We start from the raw sequence: 18657 nt of genomic DNA on the forward strand, positions 1-18657 counted from the left end.
CTTATATAGACAGGTGTGTGCCATTCCAAATTATGTTCAACCAGTTGAATTTACCACAGGTGGATTCCAATCAAGTTGTAGAAACACCTGAAAGATGATCAATGGAAACAGGATGCACCTGAGCTGAATTTTGAGTCACATAGCAAAAGGTCTGAATACTTATGTAACAGGTATTTCTGTTTTTATTTTCAATGCATATGCTAAAAATTCTTTAAAACCTTGTTATTATGGGTTATTGTGTGTAGATTGATGAGGGAAATGTTTAATGTATTTAATCCATTTTAGAATAAGGCTGTAATGTAACAAAATGTGGTAAAAGTCAGGTAGTCTGAATACTTTCCAAATGCACTGTATGTACATGTTTGGCTAAAAATGCTTTACATAATCCAGCTCTAGTTGAAATGATCATTTAAGTGTACAAGTAGGGTTAAACAATGCTCACACTGAGGACAGCAGAACGTGTGTATTGGTCACTGTAATGACTTCAGCTAGCTAGGGATCCAACTCTATTGTAACTACGCTCGCTAAACACGGGATCGCCAACTCCATCCCAGGCAGCTCTTTGTGACAGTTTGAGCGAGCAAGGCCAGCCCTAACAAACCTGTCAAATAATAAACTATTCACTGTCTTCAATCTGGACCACGATTACAGTAGTTGAATCAGGTGTGGTAGTACTGGGCTGGAACAAAATCCTGCACACCTATCTATCCAATTAGAGACCCCTGATCTGAATTCAACAAACTGGTCTCTCTCTCTCCCTTTCTCTCTCTCTCTCTCGTTCTCTCTCGCTCTCTGTCTGTCTGTCTGTCTCTGTCTGTTTCAGTCTTTCCTTCTCTCTCTGTTCGCTCTCTCTTATCCCTTGGTCTGTCCCAGAGGCCCGACCACATAATGACAGGCCTACAGGTCCCTGCCCAACGCGCCCTCTCTCTGTCACCACCCTCCACAGGGGCATAAAAGCCCCACACAGGAGCCATGACACAGTAGGAGACGCCATCTAAGCAGAGCAAGGCAGGTCACAGAATTAGCCAGCTTCTTTTCAACAAATCAAGGACATTCAGGACCAGACAACAAGAATTGAAGAAGCCAAAAGAATGGACAACCACACGTACAACTACCCGTCCGACTGCACCCCTCTCACCAGCTGCAAGTCGGCCCGCAAGCCGGCGGGTTCCACCGTGGTGAATATGGGCACCGCAGGCAAGAAGCCACCCAGTGACTACCTCGTCTGGTCCCTGTGCAACACCCTGTATGTCAACTTCTGCTGTCTGGGATTCATGGCTCTTATCTACTCAATTAAGGTGAGTTCTTTACAAGCTCTATGTCTCTCACTCTTTCCCCAAGTCTCTATTTAAACCTGTCTCACTAATGATTATGTTGTAGCTGTTATATTGTTGGCTAAAATAGAGGCAGCACAGAGTAAGGTTGAACAGCCAGCATAAGTTGAACACAAATAGTGAGTGTTAAATTGCATCCATTTAAAGTCCATGTTTACAGCTGCCATACAGTACTATGTAACTGTAGTAATATCTAGACTCCTGTAAGATACATTTGCTGTCTAAGGCTTCTCCATAAGCCAAACTAGATGAGGGAGTCTGTGTGTCCTGCACCACAGGAATGGGTGATGTGGACTGGGAATGGCACAGTGGCCCAAAATCACTTCCCCTGTAATGAAACAGAGCCCAAATTAGAGATTGGCACCGCCACTGGCAGCCTGACTGAAGAGTTTAAAACTGGTGTAATTGGCATCTTACTAATAGGCAAGTGCTGATGGGAGATTACAGACTAGCATGGGGGAAGCAGGGGTATCATACCAGAGAGAATGTGAATGCAGACACAGATCTAGGATCAGTTTGCCATCCAATTCCAATTCTAAACCTAACTATTTGGGGGAGAGAAACTGACCTAAAATCAGTGTCTAAAGCCAACCTAATTTTTCTCCAAATAAACCAGATATGTTATTAGTGGCCAGATATATGCAAAATGTCTTAGACCAATGTTTTACCAGTACAATTACTAACTTAAGCAGGGTAGGCTTCAACCAGTGTATTCGTCAAGAAATACAGGTGTATAAACCCGGTCATAAGACCTACATGGTGGGCCTGTGCAGGTTAAAAAGGAAGGGTATATTACTGGTAACTTTCAAAGTTGACCAGTAAACTACTGGAATTTTGGAAACTTTCAAGGATTTCATGAAATGTAATATGAAATAGGATTATAAAAATAGAATGACATTATCCTAAATGTAACCCATAAACATAGTGAATATCGTTGGTGTTTAATATGAGGGTTTCAGTATTAAATATTATTTCTATTTTTACACACTTTTATTTTACTATGTCAATATGTCTTTGTTGTATATGCTTTGTCGGCAAACTGGTGGCAGTTGTGAAAAAAGTCAATAGCTGGAAGTGTTGCACAAAAACAATTACATTGTTAATCAATGCTTTTTTTCATTAATTTAAGCTATTTTTTCTTGAACCTTATAGTCTATCCACTTTTCGAACCATGTAGTCTATCCACTAGAAACACATGGACAATATGGACACAGATCTGAATATTAAGAAAAAAATACATATTTTACATGAATATATTACCTGTCATTATTACATACTTTTCATTTGAACCATATCCAGAAATTGAAAAAACATCCTGAGACCTTTCATGATGATAACAATAGAGAACCTACATCAGAGGCCTATCCTCATTTAAGCCCCGTCAATAAATCGACTTTCTCGCTCTCTATCTCACGCTCTCTCTCAATTCAATGAAATAAACTTAGGGTAGCACTCACATTAAAGCGCCGACAATGCTTTTAACATTTGCTTCTCTCTCCCGTCCAGGCCAGGGACCAGAAGACCCAGGGGAACTTGCAGCTGGCCCAGGAGTGCTCGGACAAGGCCAAGTGGTACAACATCCTGGCGGCGGGCTGGAACCTGCTGGTGCCCCTGTTGGTGGTGGTGCTGCTGGTGCTGTTGCTGGTTCACCTGGGCACCTCACAGGGCTCCTTCGACTTCTTCGGAGAGGACGGCTTCCAGAGCTTCATGAAACTCTTCAGCAGGTAGAGAGACAGACGTAGAGGGTTATATACTCTGCCTGTTAAAGAGTGTTGAAATACACAGAAAAGGCTGTATTACTCGTAGAACTCGGAGCAGGGTTTGAGGATTATTTATGCAGATTTAAACAACGCACTTTTATAATGTGTTGCATGAAAGTCAACCGTGAGCTGTAGTAGGCTATTGTAAACTTTTTTTGAAACGGGGATTATGCGCCACCTGTCAATTAAATATTTTATGTTTTTTGGGGCGATTTAGCGTACATTGAAGGCTGGTTAGTGGACAGAAGATATCGAAGAACAGAATGATAGATGTAGAAAATTAAAGGAGAAGATGGTGGATGGAGACTGGTGGATGCTTCCCTAAAAGCCACCCAACAACCACCTGACAACGGACTAATGACCTCTTTACATCATGGGTCACTTTTTTTCCTTTATAAATATTATCAAGACATTAACTAATTGTTGTTCTAATGTACTATTATATTATTATTGCTGTAATTTTTATTGGTAGCTGTATTGTTAGCTAAAGGCTAGTATCATTGTCACTGCATTGGATCTTGACCATTTCTAGACCCCTTTGTGAAAAACAAATGTGAGAAAGTAAAATAAAAAATGTCACAACTACAGAAGGTTTGTACTACTGAATTGTTTCAGCATTACTTTTCTTTCCCATCAATGGGTTTATTTGAAACATCAAAGGCAGAATTTTGAGGTCAGTAATAAAATAAAAACAGCGTCTAAATTCAATTGTTGCAAAGTGTGCAACATGAAATGTAACAAACACCCGAGAAGCCGGTGTTTGTTACATTGGGTTACCAAAAAATTCAAATAATGATTGACATATTTTCATTAAAAACGTTATTTTGAGAAATGTGTTTATATTATTGCATCCTTTTAGTACATTAAAAAATCTAGGGTTGCTACCAAAGCCGGCTGGTCGTTCGTTTTGTTGGTTTGGTTGCCAGAGATGCGACCCAGTCGTTCAGTCTTTTTGTTCTGTATCTATGGACGCGACCCAGTCGTTCAGTCTTTTTGTTCTGTATCTATGGACGCGACCCAGGCATTCGTTCTGAATGTTCCATAGCCCTACTGGCTGGAAACGTTATTAGCCCTTGCTTACTAGCTAACCAACTATGGCTAACTTACGGTCACGTCAAACAGTGCGGAAAGAATAACATTTGTTTAAGCTGTTTTCTAGTGACATTTATTTGGATACATCCATAACAATGAGCTAATGAGGCATGATTTCACCTGGCATAGAAAATGTGCTCACTCGTCAGGACACTGTTATTCAGAGGAGCTAGCCAACAACACAGCTACAGTAACACAATCACTTCAAACTGAAGCTGGAAAGACTGCAACCAACCTGCACTTCATTTCACCTTTTTTCAATTGACAGTTCTTCATATATAACAATAAAAATTATGCCAGCTGATTCATGATTTCGACTGGCTGAGAAACGCTGCCTGCCTGCCTGCCTGCCTGCCTTTCTCTCCTTCTCTTCCCGACTCCTGACCTCTACACATTAATTAACTTACTATGGGACAGCTTGAATTTGAATATTGAAACAATGTTGCAAATGTCAGAGAGACAGACAGTAAGGTTTATACAAATCTCCGCTGTTGAAAACCAAATGTTGGTCTGAAAGAAATGTGAGATAATGTCTAGATGCTTTTTATAGTGGAGATCAAGTTTATAAATTGCCTGGCTGGGCTGATGAGACAGTGGGTTGTGCAGTCAGATGGAACAGAGTAAATAGGCATTTTAACGTCATAGATTTAGCCGGTGGTAATTTGTGGAATAGACACCAGCTGGAATGCTCTTTTAACCAATCAGCATTCAGGATTATACCCACCTGTTGTATAACGATTCTTATTTTCCTCTCTTGTCAAACTCTTCAGTCTTTCCACAGGTTTGACCCTCTATGGAAGACAACTCTCGACCAAGGATCATACTTGTTTTGGTGGATGAACATACAATGTCTTCGGAAAGTATTCAGACCCCTTGACTTTTTCCACATTTTGTTACTTTACAACCTTATTCTAAAATTGATTAAATAGTTTTTTCCCCTCATCAATCTACACACCATATCCCATAGTGACAAAGCAAAAACAGGTTTTTAGAAATGTTTTAAATATCACATTCACATAAGTATTCAGACCCTTTTCTCAGTACTTTGTTGAAGCACCTTTGGCAGCGATTACAGCATCGAGTCTTCTTGGGTATGACGCTATAAGCTTGGCACACCTGTATTTGAGGAATTTCTCCTATTCTTCTCTGCATATCTTCTCAAGCTCTGTCAGGTTGGATGGGGAGCGTTGCTGCACAGCTATTGCGGGTGTAGTGATATGCTTGTGTTCCTGTTGGAGCTAAGAACACAAGCTATTCGCTACACCCACAATAACATCTGCTAAATATGTGTATTTAACCAATACAATTTTATTTTATTTGATTGCAGGTCTCTCCGGAGATGTTAGATTGGGTTTAAGTCCGGGCTAACTGGCCCACTCAAGAACATTCAGAGACTTGTCCTGAAGCCAATCCTGCGTTGTCTTGGCTGTGTGCTTAGGGTTGTTGTCCTGATGGAAGATGAACCTTCGCCCCAGTCTGAGGTCCTGAGCACTCTGAAGCATGTTTTCATCAAGGATCTCGCTGTACTTTGCTCCGTTCATGTTTGCCTCGATCCTGACTAGCCTTTTGCCAAACTCCTGTCATGTGCCTTTTACTGAGGAGTGGCTTCCATCTGGTCAGTCTACCATAAAGGCCTGATTGGTGGAGTGCTACAAAGATATTTGTAGGTTCTCCCATCTCCACAAAGGAACTCTAGAGCTCTGTCAGAGTGACCATTGGGTTCTTGGTCACCTCCCTGACCAAGGCCCTACTCCCCCGATTGCTCAGTTTGGCCGGGCAGCCAGCGCTAAGAAGAGTCTTGGTGGTTCCAAACTTCTTCCATTTAAGAATGATGGAGGCCTCTGTGTTCTTGGGGACCTTCAATGCTGCAGAAATGTTTTGGTACCCTTCCCCAGATCTGTGCCTCAACATAATCCCGTCTTGGAGCTCTACGGACAATTCCTTCGACCTCATGGCTTGGTTTTTTCTCTGACATGCTATGTCAACTGTGGGACCTTATATAGACAGGTGTCTACCTATCCAGATCATGTCCAATCAATTGAATTTACCACAGGTGGACTCCAATCAAGTTGTAGAAATATCTCAAGGATGATCAATGGAAACAGGATGCACCTGTTTCCATTTTGAGTCTCATAACAAAGGGTCTGAATACTCATGTAAATAAGGTATTTCTGATGTTTTTTTAAATTATAAATTTGCAAACACGAAAAAACAAACAGTTTTCGCTTTGTTATTATGGGATATTGTTTGTAGATTGTTAAGGGGAAACCATTTTAAAATAAGGCTGCAACTTGAAGGGGTCTGAATCATTTCCGAAGGCACTGTAAGCTCCTTTTTCAGAAGTTTTCCTGAAAAGAGCAGGGCCAGGTTTCCCAAAAGCATCTTTAGGCTAAGTTCGTCGTTAGAACATTTGTAGGAGCATCGTAAAATCTCAGAGCTGTTTCCCAAAACCATCTTTGCTAAAGTTGCACTTGAAAACGCCTGTATTTACCCGACTGCCTCAGACCACTTGTAAAACAGCTAAGTGCGTCATTAGATGCTATTTTGCCCCTCCGCATCACTTTATACACGGAAGATCTCTACTAAACACAGAATCAAGATGTTTATCTGTCTCTCTGTGACATCCACAATTCCAAAATGAAGTTGACTATAAATACAAAGTTGCCAATGTTTTTGAAATTGTTACAAACCGAGGATAAAAAAATATTCTTCAAATGAAGACTGAGATGACTGCATTATAAGATAAATACAGTAATGGCTACATGCCTATATCTTTCAATCATATTGAAATCAATTTCATGTTAACTCAATCGAGTTCAATTTTGCTAATTGTAGGCTACTGTCTGTAATTTTTGCCTCAAGATATTTCATGATATGTAACAACGTGTGCGCAATGATGTGACAAATCTTAATTTAGTGCATTTTTATAGGGTAATTATAGGGTAGGCCTAATGTATAAGCATTAGAATCAGATGATGTGACAAATCTTAATTTAGTGCATTTTTACAAGGTAATTATAGGGTAGGCCTAATGTATAAGCATTAGATTCAGAAGATGTGACAAATCTTAATTTAGGGCATTTTATGGGGTAATTCTAGAAGCTGATCCGTTGTCAGTATTGCAGAATAATTATAACGTTAAGGAAAGATTTGAATGGCGTAGGTTGATTCGAGAGTAGGGTTGCTTTTCTGTCGATCCTATCAGTATCGACATGTCCCTCGACGACGAACATATGCCGTGTGGGTACACTAAACGACTTTCAAAATCATAACATCGCTGAGCCTCTCACCTTAAACGACCATCTTTCCTGTCGTTTTTTCTGTTTATCCAATGTAGTGGTGCGCACACTAAATTATGTTTCACAGACAGGGGTCACACACTACAAGATTCTTCAGCTGGTTGTGAGGTTCCTCTATACCACGCTGTCTCGTGAAAACAATTACGTGATGATGTGATTAGATTGTTAACGTAGCTAGAACGAGCTGTGGCTCAAAGCAGCCTCATAAACATTTCCAGTCAGACATTCACGCTTGCCATAGGCCAGTTGAAATATTGAAATAGTTGAAATATCTAGCCAATACATTTTGAATTGAATGACATTGCTTGTGAACTTCAGAGCTAAAATGCAAAAAGGCTCCTTAACAGTTTCTACCCCCAAGCTGTGCTGAAGACTGTTGAACAGTTAATCAAATGGCTACTCAGACTATTTGCTTTAGCCCCCTTATTTTGTTCATATTTATTATTATTTTTGGTACTGACTCTCTTGCTCAGGATCGATGTACACTCACTGGACTCTAACCACACATTCACACATTCTACACTGACATTTCAACACACACACACACACACGCACGCACGCACACACGCACGCACACACACACACACACACACACACATGGACACGGACACACACACGGACACGGACACACACAAAACACAAACATGCACATGGATGCCACACACACACATTCCTTCACTTCACACTCGTCACATACGCTGCTGCTACGCTCTGTTTATTATCTATGCATAGTCACTCTACCTACATGTACACATTACCTCAATTACCTCGACTAACCCGTACCCCTGCACATTTACTCAGTACCTGTACCCCTTGTCTATTTGTTTTTTAGTTTATTTAGAAAAATTTTCTTACTTAAAAAAACACTTGCTTTGTTGGTTAAGGGCTCAAAAGTATGCATTTCAAAGTAAGGTCTACACCTTTTGTATTCAGCGCATATGACAAATATAATTTCATTTGATTCGATCTGAGAGCTCTAAAGATTTGTCGCTTTGGTTAATGGCAAGAACAAATGCATATTAGTAGTAGTCATCACTCCTGCTAAAGAGTTTACACCAATGATTGTATCTACACATTCTGTGTGATGCTATACGTCATAATCTTTGGCTTCTTCTCTGGCAAGCTCTCATTGGATATTGCTTTTCAGCATTCTCAAAACTTGTCATTACACACCTCATAGTACAAGAGCATTGCAGATTTTGTGCTGTCAAAAACGGGATTAGTAGCCCTCAGATTGCTTCTTGGACCTGCTCACATTAAACGAGCATCGTGATGGCTATGTGTACCCAAGTCGGCAACGACATGGGGATTTTGTCTCCGGTCGCAAAAACTTGTCTGGGACATCTAAAGCAGGGCCAAAATCATGTAGTGTACACTGGCTTTAGCGAACAGTCTCTCTGCAAATGCAAGCTACATTCGGCCGCTGTTAGAATGATGCATCATTAAAATACTCTTAAGCCAAAATTCTGTCGGTAAACTGGGCCAAGGCTGGTCCTTCTGGTTATCTACTGTATCCGAGAAGGCCAGGAACTGTATGTAATATGGACCCTCAAACCATTCCAGAGGGGATCAACTTCATTTGATTTAGGCTTAAAATGCTAAGGATGATTTTGAGGCAGGTCATTGATGGTACAGCTAAAACAATAAACTGGTGTATTTTATTTTACTTTTCCGAAGTTATCCCGCCTTTAATCCTCCTCCAGTGCTGCTGTCTATATGTGGATCATGTCATTTGGAACATGCTGGCTGTGTAAATACACCCTTGACTACAGAGGGCTGCATAAGCAGACCACTACACAGGGAGGAGCAGTCTGCTATCAAGAGGCCTACAGTACCATTACATGGACCGAGCATGCCCCCTCAATGATCACTCTGCCTATTGAATTAATGATAGGAGCTTCTAAAGGAACCTTGACTCCATGTCAAGAAGAATTTACTTTTTCCTTCAATTAAGTTATATTTTTAAACTTAACTCAAAATTCCACCTAATTTACACGATAGTTTGATCTATCGAACAAAGTCAAGTACAGGGCAATGCTTTGAGTTTATGATGTAAAGTCCACATGCTGTCGCTGTTTCTGTTCCAAACGTAAGTTTAGTAGCCTTGTCGGTCATAGTCATAGAATTCTAATTCTCGTTCTGTTGTCACATTCATTCATGTGCCGATTTGACCATAGAATTGCATGTAGGATCACGACTCCCAATATGGCATGATTTTTTCTCTCCAAATCTCACTCTGTCGAAGGTCTGTAGACATGTCTGTCCATCCAACATGTAACAGAGGTAAAACCGAAGTACAGTAAACACTCGAGCCTAGCTCTTTCCTTTTAGATCCTCCATCCATCCCTCCAGCAGCCCCTCCCGACCTCCCACCCTTTAGCAGTTCTGTTATATTAGTGGCCTCTCCAGTACCGGATTCGATATGTATATGCATCCAAATCACAGGCCACGCTGCCAACTTTCTATTTTCTCCCAGGGTCAAAGTAGTTGCAGATGTGAGTCTCCCAGAGAATTAAAGGCTAGGCCGGGCTCCACGATTTGAAAACAGTGAGGGAGTGGCCCTTCCCTTCTGGGATCTGTGTGCTGGTGTTCTGGTCAGAGGAGTAGGCTAGCAGTACTTTAGTTGGTGCCTGGAGACCAGAGGCAAAGAACATACACACACCACAAGTCACATGAGTAGGGTGTATCCCACCGCTTGGGCAAGGCGCAAAGCAGCAAGCTGTGTCTGAGGGCAACAACTGGAACATCTGTAGCAGTTCCTTTTACAGTGTCTGAAGTAGAAATTGGGCAAATAGTAAACACTTGGTAACTATTTGAATTTAAAAGGTAATTACTGTTTAAGATTTGAAACTTTGAAATGAACACAAACTGAAAATGAAGCTGAATTTCTGAGTATTACAAAAAATTTCAAAGGAACAGTATCCCTTCCAAAAATGAATTTAAATGCTGCAAACTTCCTGCAAACGAAATAGTGTACCACAAAATGTTGCCAAATGTTTGCAAACGTTTGCCACAAGTGGTGAATCTGCGGCAAACCATTGGCAACAATAATATTTATTGACACTAGAGGCAAACAGTTAGCAAGAGTTTTTTTTCTGGCAGACTATTCTCTCAGGATTCAACAAACCTGTGGCAACAAGTTCCAAGACCAGTAACTGTTGATGACCAATCAGGGGGTTTAGAAACATCTGTTGGAAAATGGAAACCAAGCTATCTAGCTAGCTAGCTACCTACCAAAGATGTCCAGTGAGTGTCTAACTTATTAATTAAACTTCCTAATAAACATTTTTATTAGCTAAACGATGCCTAGTTAGCAATGTCATGTATTATAGGATAGAGTGAAACACATTTTGTTGATACCAGTTTCAATCTGTACCACCACTGACTGACTGGCTAGTCCTTAGCTAGCTAACGTTAGCAATCATATTTTTGCACAATTCATCTGATAGCTAGCTAACTAATGATTTGCCTCAACACCTATATTTTTAGGTGAATACATTGCTGTCTTTTAATACCAATATGCATGTCAATATACTAGTGTCACCGTTAAGTAGCATGTTAGCTAGCACAGCAGTGAAGGTAGCAATAATATGAGTTGATTTGACATCAAAGTAAAACTTCACTTCTACAGATGGATTCTGCTACCTAGCGGTGTTCCGTACATCACAGTGTTCCATACACTTGAGCTTATTTTAGCTAAAAAAAAATGGAATACTTCCAGGCAAACTCTAATATTAATACCATTGTAAAGCACACATTCTCCCCTTTACAGCAGAATCGATGATGAGACCACCAAGCTGCCCTTCTCTGCATGATTGAAGAAGGCAAAGAAGCTCCGCAGGGTCTTTTTAAAAATGGCGGAGGGGGAAGCAAATGCTACTGAGTGATAGTGAAAGGATTTGTCCAACTTATCACCTTCTAAAATGTAAATAAAACACTATAAAGAGTTTATATAATGTCTCCTTAAATAGCTACTTGAAGGTATGTGTCGAATTTGGATAGGGGTTTTAGGGCGGCGCTAAAGTTATCTTCACAGGTAAACTGCGGCTGTCATGGCTTTTGAGGGTCTTGGATATTCAGCTAACGGGATATACGCTGCACCGGCAAGATAAAACAGCACGAGGGGTCGGTCTGTGCATATTTGTAAAAAACATCTGGTGCACGAAATCTAAGGAAGTCTACGGATTTTGCTCGCCTGAAGTTGAGTATATTGCGATTTATTGCAGGCCACACTACTTGCCGAGAGAGTTTTCAGCTATGCTTTCGTGGCTGTTTATTTACCACCACGGACAGATACTGGCACTAAGACCGCACTCAGTCAGCTGTATAACGAAATAAGCAAACAGAAACCACTCACCCAGAGGTGGCGCTCCCAGTGGCCGGAGACTTTTCTATCAACATGTTAAATGTGCAACCAGAGGGAAAAAATATCACATGTACTCTACACACGGAGACACGTAGAAAGCTCTCTCTCGCCCCCATTTGGTAAATCTGACCACAACTCTATCCTCCTGATTCCTGCGTAAAGGCAAAAATTAAAGCAGTAAGCACCAGTGACTCGGTCTATAAAAAAGTGGTCAGATGAAACGGATGCTAAAGTACAGGACTGTTTTGCTTTCACAGACTGTAACATGTTCCAGGATTCTTCCGATGGCATTGAGGAGTACACCACATCAGTCACTGGCTTTATCAATCAGTGCATCGAGGACGTCATCCCCACAGTGACTGTACGTACATAGCCAACCAGAAGCCATGGATTACAGGCAACATTCGCACTGAGCTAAAGGGTAGAGCTGACGCTTTCAAGGTGCGGGACTCTAACCCGGAAGCTTACAAGAAATCCTGCTATGCCCTGCGACGGACCATCAAACAGGCAAAGCGTCAATACAGGGCTAAGATTGAATCATCAAATCAAATCAAATCTAATTTTATTTGTCACATACACATGGTTAGCAGATGTTAATGCGAGTGTAGCGAAATGCTTGGGCTTCTAGTTCCGACAATGCAGTAATAACCAACAAGTAATCTAACTAACAATTCCTAAACTACTGTCTTATACACAGTGTAAGGGGATAAAGAATATGTAAATAAGGATATATGAATGAGTGATGGTACAAAGCAGCATAGGCAAGATACAGTAGATGGTATCGAGTACAGTATATACATATGAGATGAGTATGTAAACAAAGTGGCATAGTTAAAATGACTAGTGATACATGTATTACATAAGGATGCAGTCGATGATATAGAGTACAGTATATACGTATGCATATGAGATGAATAATGTAGGGTAAGTAACATTATATAAGGTAGCATTGTTTAAAGAGGCTAGTGATGTATTTACATCATTTCCCATCAATTCCCATTATTAAAGTGGCTGGAGTTGAGTCAGTGTCAGTGTGTTGGCAGCAGCCACTCAATGTTAGTGGTGGCTGTTTAACAGTCTGATGGCCTTGAGATAGAAGCTGTTTTTCAGTCTCTCGGTCCCAGCTTTGATGCACCTGTACTGACCTCGCCTTCTGGATGATAGCGGGGTGAACAGGCAGTGGGTCGGGTGGTTGATGTCCTTGATGATCTTTATGGCCTTCCTGTAACATCGGGTGGTGTCCTGGAGGGCAGGTAGTTTGACCCCGGTGATGCGTTGTGCAGACCTCACTACCCTCTGGAGAGCCTTACGGTTGAGGGCGGAGCAGTTGCCGTACCAGGCGGTGATACAGCCCGCCAGGATGCTCTCGATTGTGCATCTGTAGAAGTTTGTGAGTGCTTTTGGTGACAAGCCAAATTTCTTCAGCCTCCTGAGGTTGAAGAGGCGCTGCTGCGCCTTCTTCACGATGCTGTCTGTGTGAGTGGACCAATTCAGTTTGTCTGTGATGTGTATGCCGAGGAACTTAAAACTTGCTACCCTCTCCACTACTGTTCCATCGATGTGGATAGGGGGGTGCTCCCTCTGCTGTTTCCTGAAGTCCACAATCATCTCCTTAGTTTTGTTGACATTGAGTGTGAGGTTATTTTCCTGACACCACACTCCGAGGGCCCTCACCTCCTCCCTGTAGGCCGTCTCGTCGTTGTTGGTAATCAAGCCTACCACTGTTGTGTCGTCCGCAAAATTGACGATTGAGTTGGAGGCGTGCGTGGCCACGCAGTCGTGTGTGAACAGGGAGTACAGGAGAGGGCTCAGAACGCACCCTTGTGGGGCCCCAGTGTTGAGGATCAGCGGGGAGGAGATGTTGTTACCTACCCTCACCACCTGGGGGCGGCCCTTCAGGAAGTCCAGTATCCAGTTGCACAGGGCGGGGTCGAGACCCAGGGTCTCCAGCTTGATGACGAGCTTGGAGGGTACTATGGTGTTGAATGTCGAGCTGTAGTCGATGAACAGCATTCTCACATAGGTATTCCTCTTGTCCAGATGGGTTAGGGCAGTGTGCAGTGTGGTTGAGATTGCATCGTCTGTGGACCTATTTGGGCGGTAAGCAAATTGGAGTGGGTCTAGTGTGTCAGGTAGGGTGGAGGTGATATGGTCCTTGACTAGTCTCTCAAAGCACTTCATGATGACGGAAGTGAGTGCTACGGGGCGGTAGTCGTTTAGCTCAGTTACCTTAGCTTTCTTGGGAACAGGAACAATGGTGGCCCTCTTGAAGCATGTGGGAACAGCAGACTGGTATAGGGATTGATTGAATATGTCCGTAAACACACCAGCCAGCTGGTCTGCGCATGCTCTGAGGGCGCGGCTGGGGATGCCGTCTGGGCCTGCAGCCTTGCGAGGGTTAACACGTTTAAATGTTTTACTCACCTCGGCTGCAGTGAAGGAGAGACCGCATGTTTCCGTTGCAGGCCGTGTCAGTGGCACTGTATTGTCCTCAAAGCGGGCAAAAAAGTTATTTAGTCTGCCTGGGAGCAAGACATCCTGGTCCGTGATTGACTGTAGACCCTGCCACATGCCTCTTGTGTCTGAGCCGTTGAATTGAGATTCTACTTTGTCTCTGTACTGACGCTTAGCTTGTTTGATAGCCTTGCGGAGGGAATAGCTGCACTGTTTGTATTCGGTCATGTTACCAGACACCTTGCCCTGATTAAAAGCAGTGGTTCGCGCTTTCAGTTTCACGCGAATGCTGCCATCAATCCACGGTTTCTGGTTAGGGAATGTTTTAATCGTTGCTATGGGAACGACATCTTCAACGCACGTTCTAATGAACTCGCACACCGAATCAGCGTATTCGTCAATGTTGTTATCTGACGCAATACGAAACATGTCCCAGTCCACGTGATGGAAGCAGTCTTGGAGTGTGGAGTCAGCTTGGTCGGACCAGCGTTGGACAGACCTCAGCGTGGGAGCTTCTTGTTTCAGTTTCTGTCTGTAGGCAGGGATCAGCAAAATGGAGTCGTGGTCAGCTTTTCCGAAAGGGGGGCGGGGCAGGGCCTTATATGCGTCACAGATGTTAGAGTAACAGTGATCCAAGGTTTTTCTACCCCTGGTTGTGGAATCGATATGCTGATAAAATTTAGGTAGTCTTGTTTTCAGATTAGCCTTGTTAAAATCCCCAGCAACAATGAATGCAGCCTCCGGATAAATGGTTTCCAGTTTGCAAAGAGTTAAATAAAGTTTGTTCAGAGCCATCGATGTGTCTGCTTGGGGGGGGATATATACGGCTGTGATTATAATCGAAGAGAATTCTCTTGGTAGATAATGCGGTCTACATTTGATTGTGAGGAATTCTAAATCAGGTGAACAGAAGGATTTGAGTTCCTGTATGTTTCTTTCATCGCACCATGTCTCGTTAGCCATAAGGCATACGCCCCCACCCCTCTTCTTACCAGAAAGGTGTTTGTTTCTGTCGGCGCGATGCGTGGAAATCCCGTTGCCTGCACCGCTTCGGATAGCGTCTCTCCAGTGAGCCATGTTTCTGTGAAGCACAGAACGTTACAGTCTCTGATGTCCCTCTGGAATGCTACCCTTGCTCGGATTTCATCAACCTTGTTGTCAAGAGACTGGGCATTGGCAAGAAGAATGCTAGGGAGTGGTGCACGGTGTGCCCGTCTCCGGAGTCTGACCAGAAGACCGCCTCGTTTCCCTCTTTTTCTGAGTCGTTTCTTTGGGTCGCTGCATGCGATCCATTCCGTTGTCCTGTTTGTAAGGCAGAACACAGGATCCGAGTCGCGAAAAACATATTCTTGGTCGTACTGATGGTGAGTTGACGCTGATCTTATATTCAGTAGTTCTTCTCGACTGTATGTAATGAAACCTAAGATGACCTGGGGTACTAATGTAAGAAATAACACGTAAAAAAAACAAAAAACTGCATAGTTTCCTAGGAACGCGAAGCGAGGCGGCCATCTCTGTCGGCGCCGGAAGTACTAATCATACTACATACTACACCGGCTCTGACGCTCGTCTTATGTGGCAGGGCTTACAAATTATTTTTATTTTATTTTTTTATTTCACCTTTCTTTAACCAGGTAGGCTAGTTGAGAACAAGTTCTCATTTGCAACTGCGACCTGGCCAAGATAAAGCTTAGCAGTGTGAACAGACAACACAGAGTTACACATGGAGTAAACAATTAACAAGTCAATAACACAGTACAAAAAAGGGGAGTCTATATACAATGCGTGCAAAAGGCATGAGGAGGCGAATAATTACAATTTTGCAGATTAGCACTGGAGTGATAAATGATCAGATGGTCATGTGCAGGTAGAGATACTGGTGTGCAAAAGAGCAGAAAAGTAAATAAATAAAAACATTGTGGGGATGAGGTAGGTGAAAATGGGTGGGCTATTTACCAATAGACTATGTACAGCTTCAGCGATCGGTTAACTGCTCAGATAGCACATGTTTGAAGTTGGTGAGGGAGATAAAAGTCTCCAACTTCAGGGATTTTTGCAATTCGTTCCAGTCACAGGCAGCAGAGTACTGGAACGAAAGGTGGCCAAATGAGGTGTTGGCTTTAGGGATGATCAGTGAGATACACCTACTGGAGCGCGTGCTACGGATGGGTGTTGCCATCGTGACCAGTGAACTGAGATAAGGCGGAGCTTTACCTAGCATGGACTTGTAGATGACCTGGAGCCAGTGGGTCTGGCGACGAATATGTAGCGAGGGCCAGCCGACTAGAGCATACAAGTCGCAGTGGTTGGTGGTATAAGGTGCTTTAGTGACAAAACGGATGGCACTGTGATAAACTGCATCCAGTTTGCTGAGTAGAGTGTTGGAGGCAATTTTGTAGATGACATCGCCGAAGTCGAGGATCGGTAGGATAGTCAGTTTTACTAGGGTAAGTTTGGCGGCGTGAGTGAAGGAGGCTTTGTTGCGGACTAGAAAGCCGACTCTTGATTTGATTTTCGATTGGAGATGTTTGATATGAGTCTGGAAGGAGAGTTTACAGTCTAGCCAGACACCTAGGTACTTATAGGTGTCCACATATTCAAGGTCGGAACCATCCAGGGTGGTGATGCTCGTCGGGCATGCGGGTGCAGGCAGCGATCGGTTGAAAAGCATGCATTTGGTTTTACTAGCGCTTAAGAGCAGTTGGAGGCCACGGAAGGAGTGTTGTATGGCATTGAAGCTCGTTTGGAGGTTAGATAGCACAGTGTCCAAGGACGGGCCGGAAGTATATAGAATGGTGTCGTCTGCGTATAGGTGGATCAGTGAATCGCCCGCAGCAAGAGCAACATCATTGATATATACAGAGAAAAGAGTCGGCCCGAGAATTGAACCCTGTGGCACCCCCATAGAGACTGCCAGAGGACCGGACAGCATGCCCTCCGATTTGACACACTGAACTCTGTCTGCAAAGTAATTGGTGAACCAGGCAAGGCAGTCATCCGAAAAACCGAGGCTACTGAGTCTGCCGATAAGAATATGGTGATTGACAGAGTCGAAAGCCCTGGCAAGGTCGATGAAGACGGCTGCACAGTACTGTCTTTTATCGATGGCGGTTATGATATCGTTTAGCACCTTGAGTGTGGCTGAGGTGCACCCGTGACCGGCTCGGAAACCAGATTGCACAGCGGGGAAGGTACGGTGGGATTCGAAATGGTCAGTGACCTGTTTGTTGACTTGGCTTTCGAAGACCTTAGATAGGCAGGGCAGGATGGATATAGGTCTGTAGCAGTTTGGGTCCAGGGTGTCTCCCCCTTTGAAGAGGGGGATGACTGAGGCAGCTTTCCAATCCTTGGGGATCTCAGACGATATGAAAGAGGGGTTGAACAGGCTGGTAATAGGGGTTGCGACAATGGCGGCGGATAGTTTCAGAAATAGAGGCTCCAGATTGTCAAGCCCAGCTGATTTGTACGGGTCCAGGTTTTGCAGCTCTTTCAGAACATCTGCTATCTGGATTTGGGTAAAGGAGAACCTGGAAGGGCTTGGGCAAGAAGCTGCGGTGGGGGCGGAGCTGTTGGCTGAGGTTGGAGTAGCCAGTCGGAAGACATGGCCAGCAGTTGAGAAATGCTTGTTGAAGTTTTCAATAATTATGGATTTATCGGTGGTGACCGTGTTACCTAGCCTCAGTGCAGTGGGCAGCTGGGAGGAGGTGCTCTTGTTCTCCATGGACTTCACAGTGTCCCAGAACTTTTTGGAGTTGGAGCTACAGGATGCAAACTTCTGCCTGAAGAAGTTGGCCTTAGCTTTCCTGACTGACTGCGTGTATTGGTTCCTGACTTCCCTGAAAGGTTGCATATCGCGGGGACTATTCGATGCTATTGCAGTCCGCCACAGGATGTTTTTGTGCTGGTCGAGGGCAGTCAGGTCTGGAGTGAACCAAGGGCTGTATCTGTTCTTGGTTCTGCATTTTTTGAACGGAGCATGCTTATCTAAAATGGTGAGGAAGTTACTTTTAAAGAATGACCAGGCATCCTCAACTGACGGGATGAGGTCAATGTCCTTCCAGGATACCCGGGCCAGGTCGATTAGGAAGGCCTGCTCACAGAAGTGTTTTAGGGAGCGTTTGACAGTGATGAGGGGTGGTCGTTTGACTGCGGCTCTGTAGCGGATACAGGCAATGAGGCAGTGATCGCTGAGATCCTGGTTGAAGACAGCGGAGGTGTATCTGGAGGACCAGTTGGTCAGGATAACGTCTATGAGGGTGCCCTTGTTTACAGAGTTAGGGTTGTACCTGGTGGGTTCCTTGATGATTTGTGTGAGATTGAGGGCATCTAGCTTAGATTGTAGGACTGCCGGGG

At 43.4% G+C, this 18657-nt stretch overlaps 1 protein-coding gene across 1 annotated transcript; it reads left to right on the forward strand.

Annotated features, from left to right (window-relative positions):
- Positions 1–972: 972 nt before the first annotated feature.
- Positions 973–3799, forward strand: ifitm5 (interferon induced transmembrane protein 5). The gene is made up of 3 exons (XM_064928991.1): positions 973–1298; positions 2841–3058; positions 3312–3799. Exons 1-3 carry the CDS (start codon positions 1092–1094, stop codon positions 3319–3321), a joined length of 435 nt encoding a protein of 144 aa, XP_064785063.1. The 5' UTR covers positions 973–1091; the 3' UTR covers positions 3322–3799.
- Positions 3800–18657: the final 14858 nt, after the last annotated feature.

The sequence above is a fragment of the Oncorhynchus masou genome, chromosome 22, assembly GCF_036934945.1.
Source record: "Oncorhynchus masou masou isolate Uvic2021 chromosome 22, UVic_Omas_1.1, whole genome shotgun sequence".
Taxonomy (NCBI): domain Eukaryota; kingdom Metazoa; phylum Chordata; class Actinopteri; order Salmoniformes; family Salmonidae; genus Oncorhynchus; species Oncorhynchus masou.

Bases quoted from the DNA above. Each gene is read 5' to 3' on its own strand.
- ifitm5 (XM_064928991.1), top strand. From the start codon at position 1,092: ATGGACAACCACACGTACAACTACCCGTCCGACTGCACCCCTCTCACC. The intron at 1,299-2,840 runs GTGAGTTCTTTA...TCTCCCGTCCAG, and splicing joins CTCTTATCTACTCAATTAAG to GCCAGGGACCAGAAGACCCA.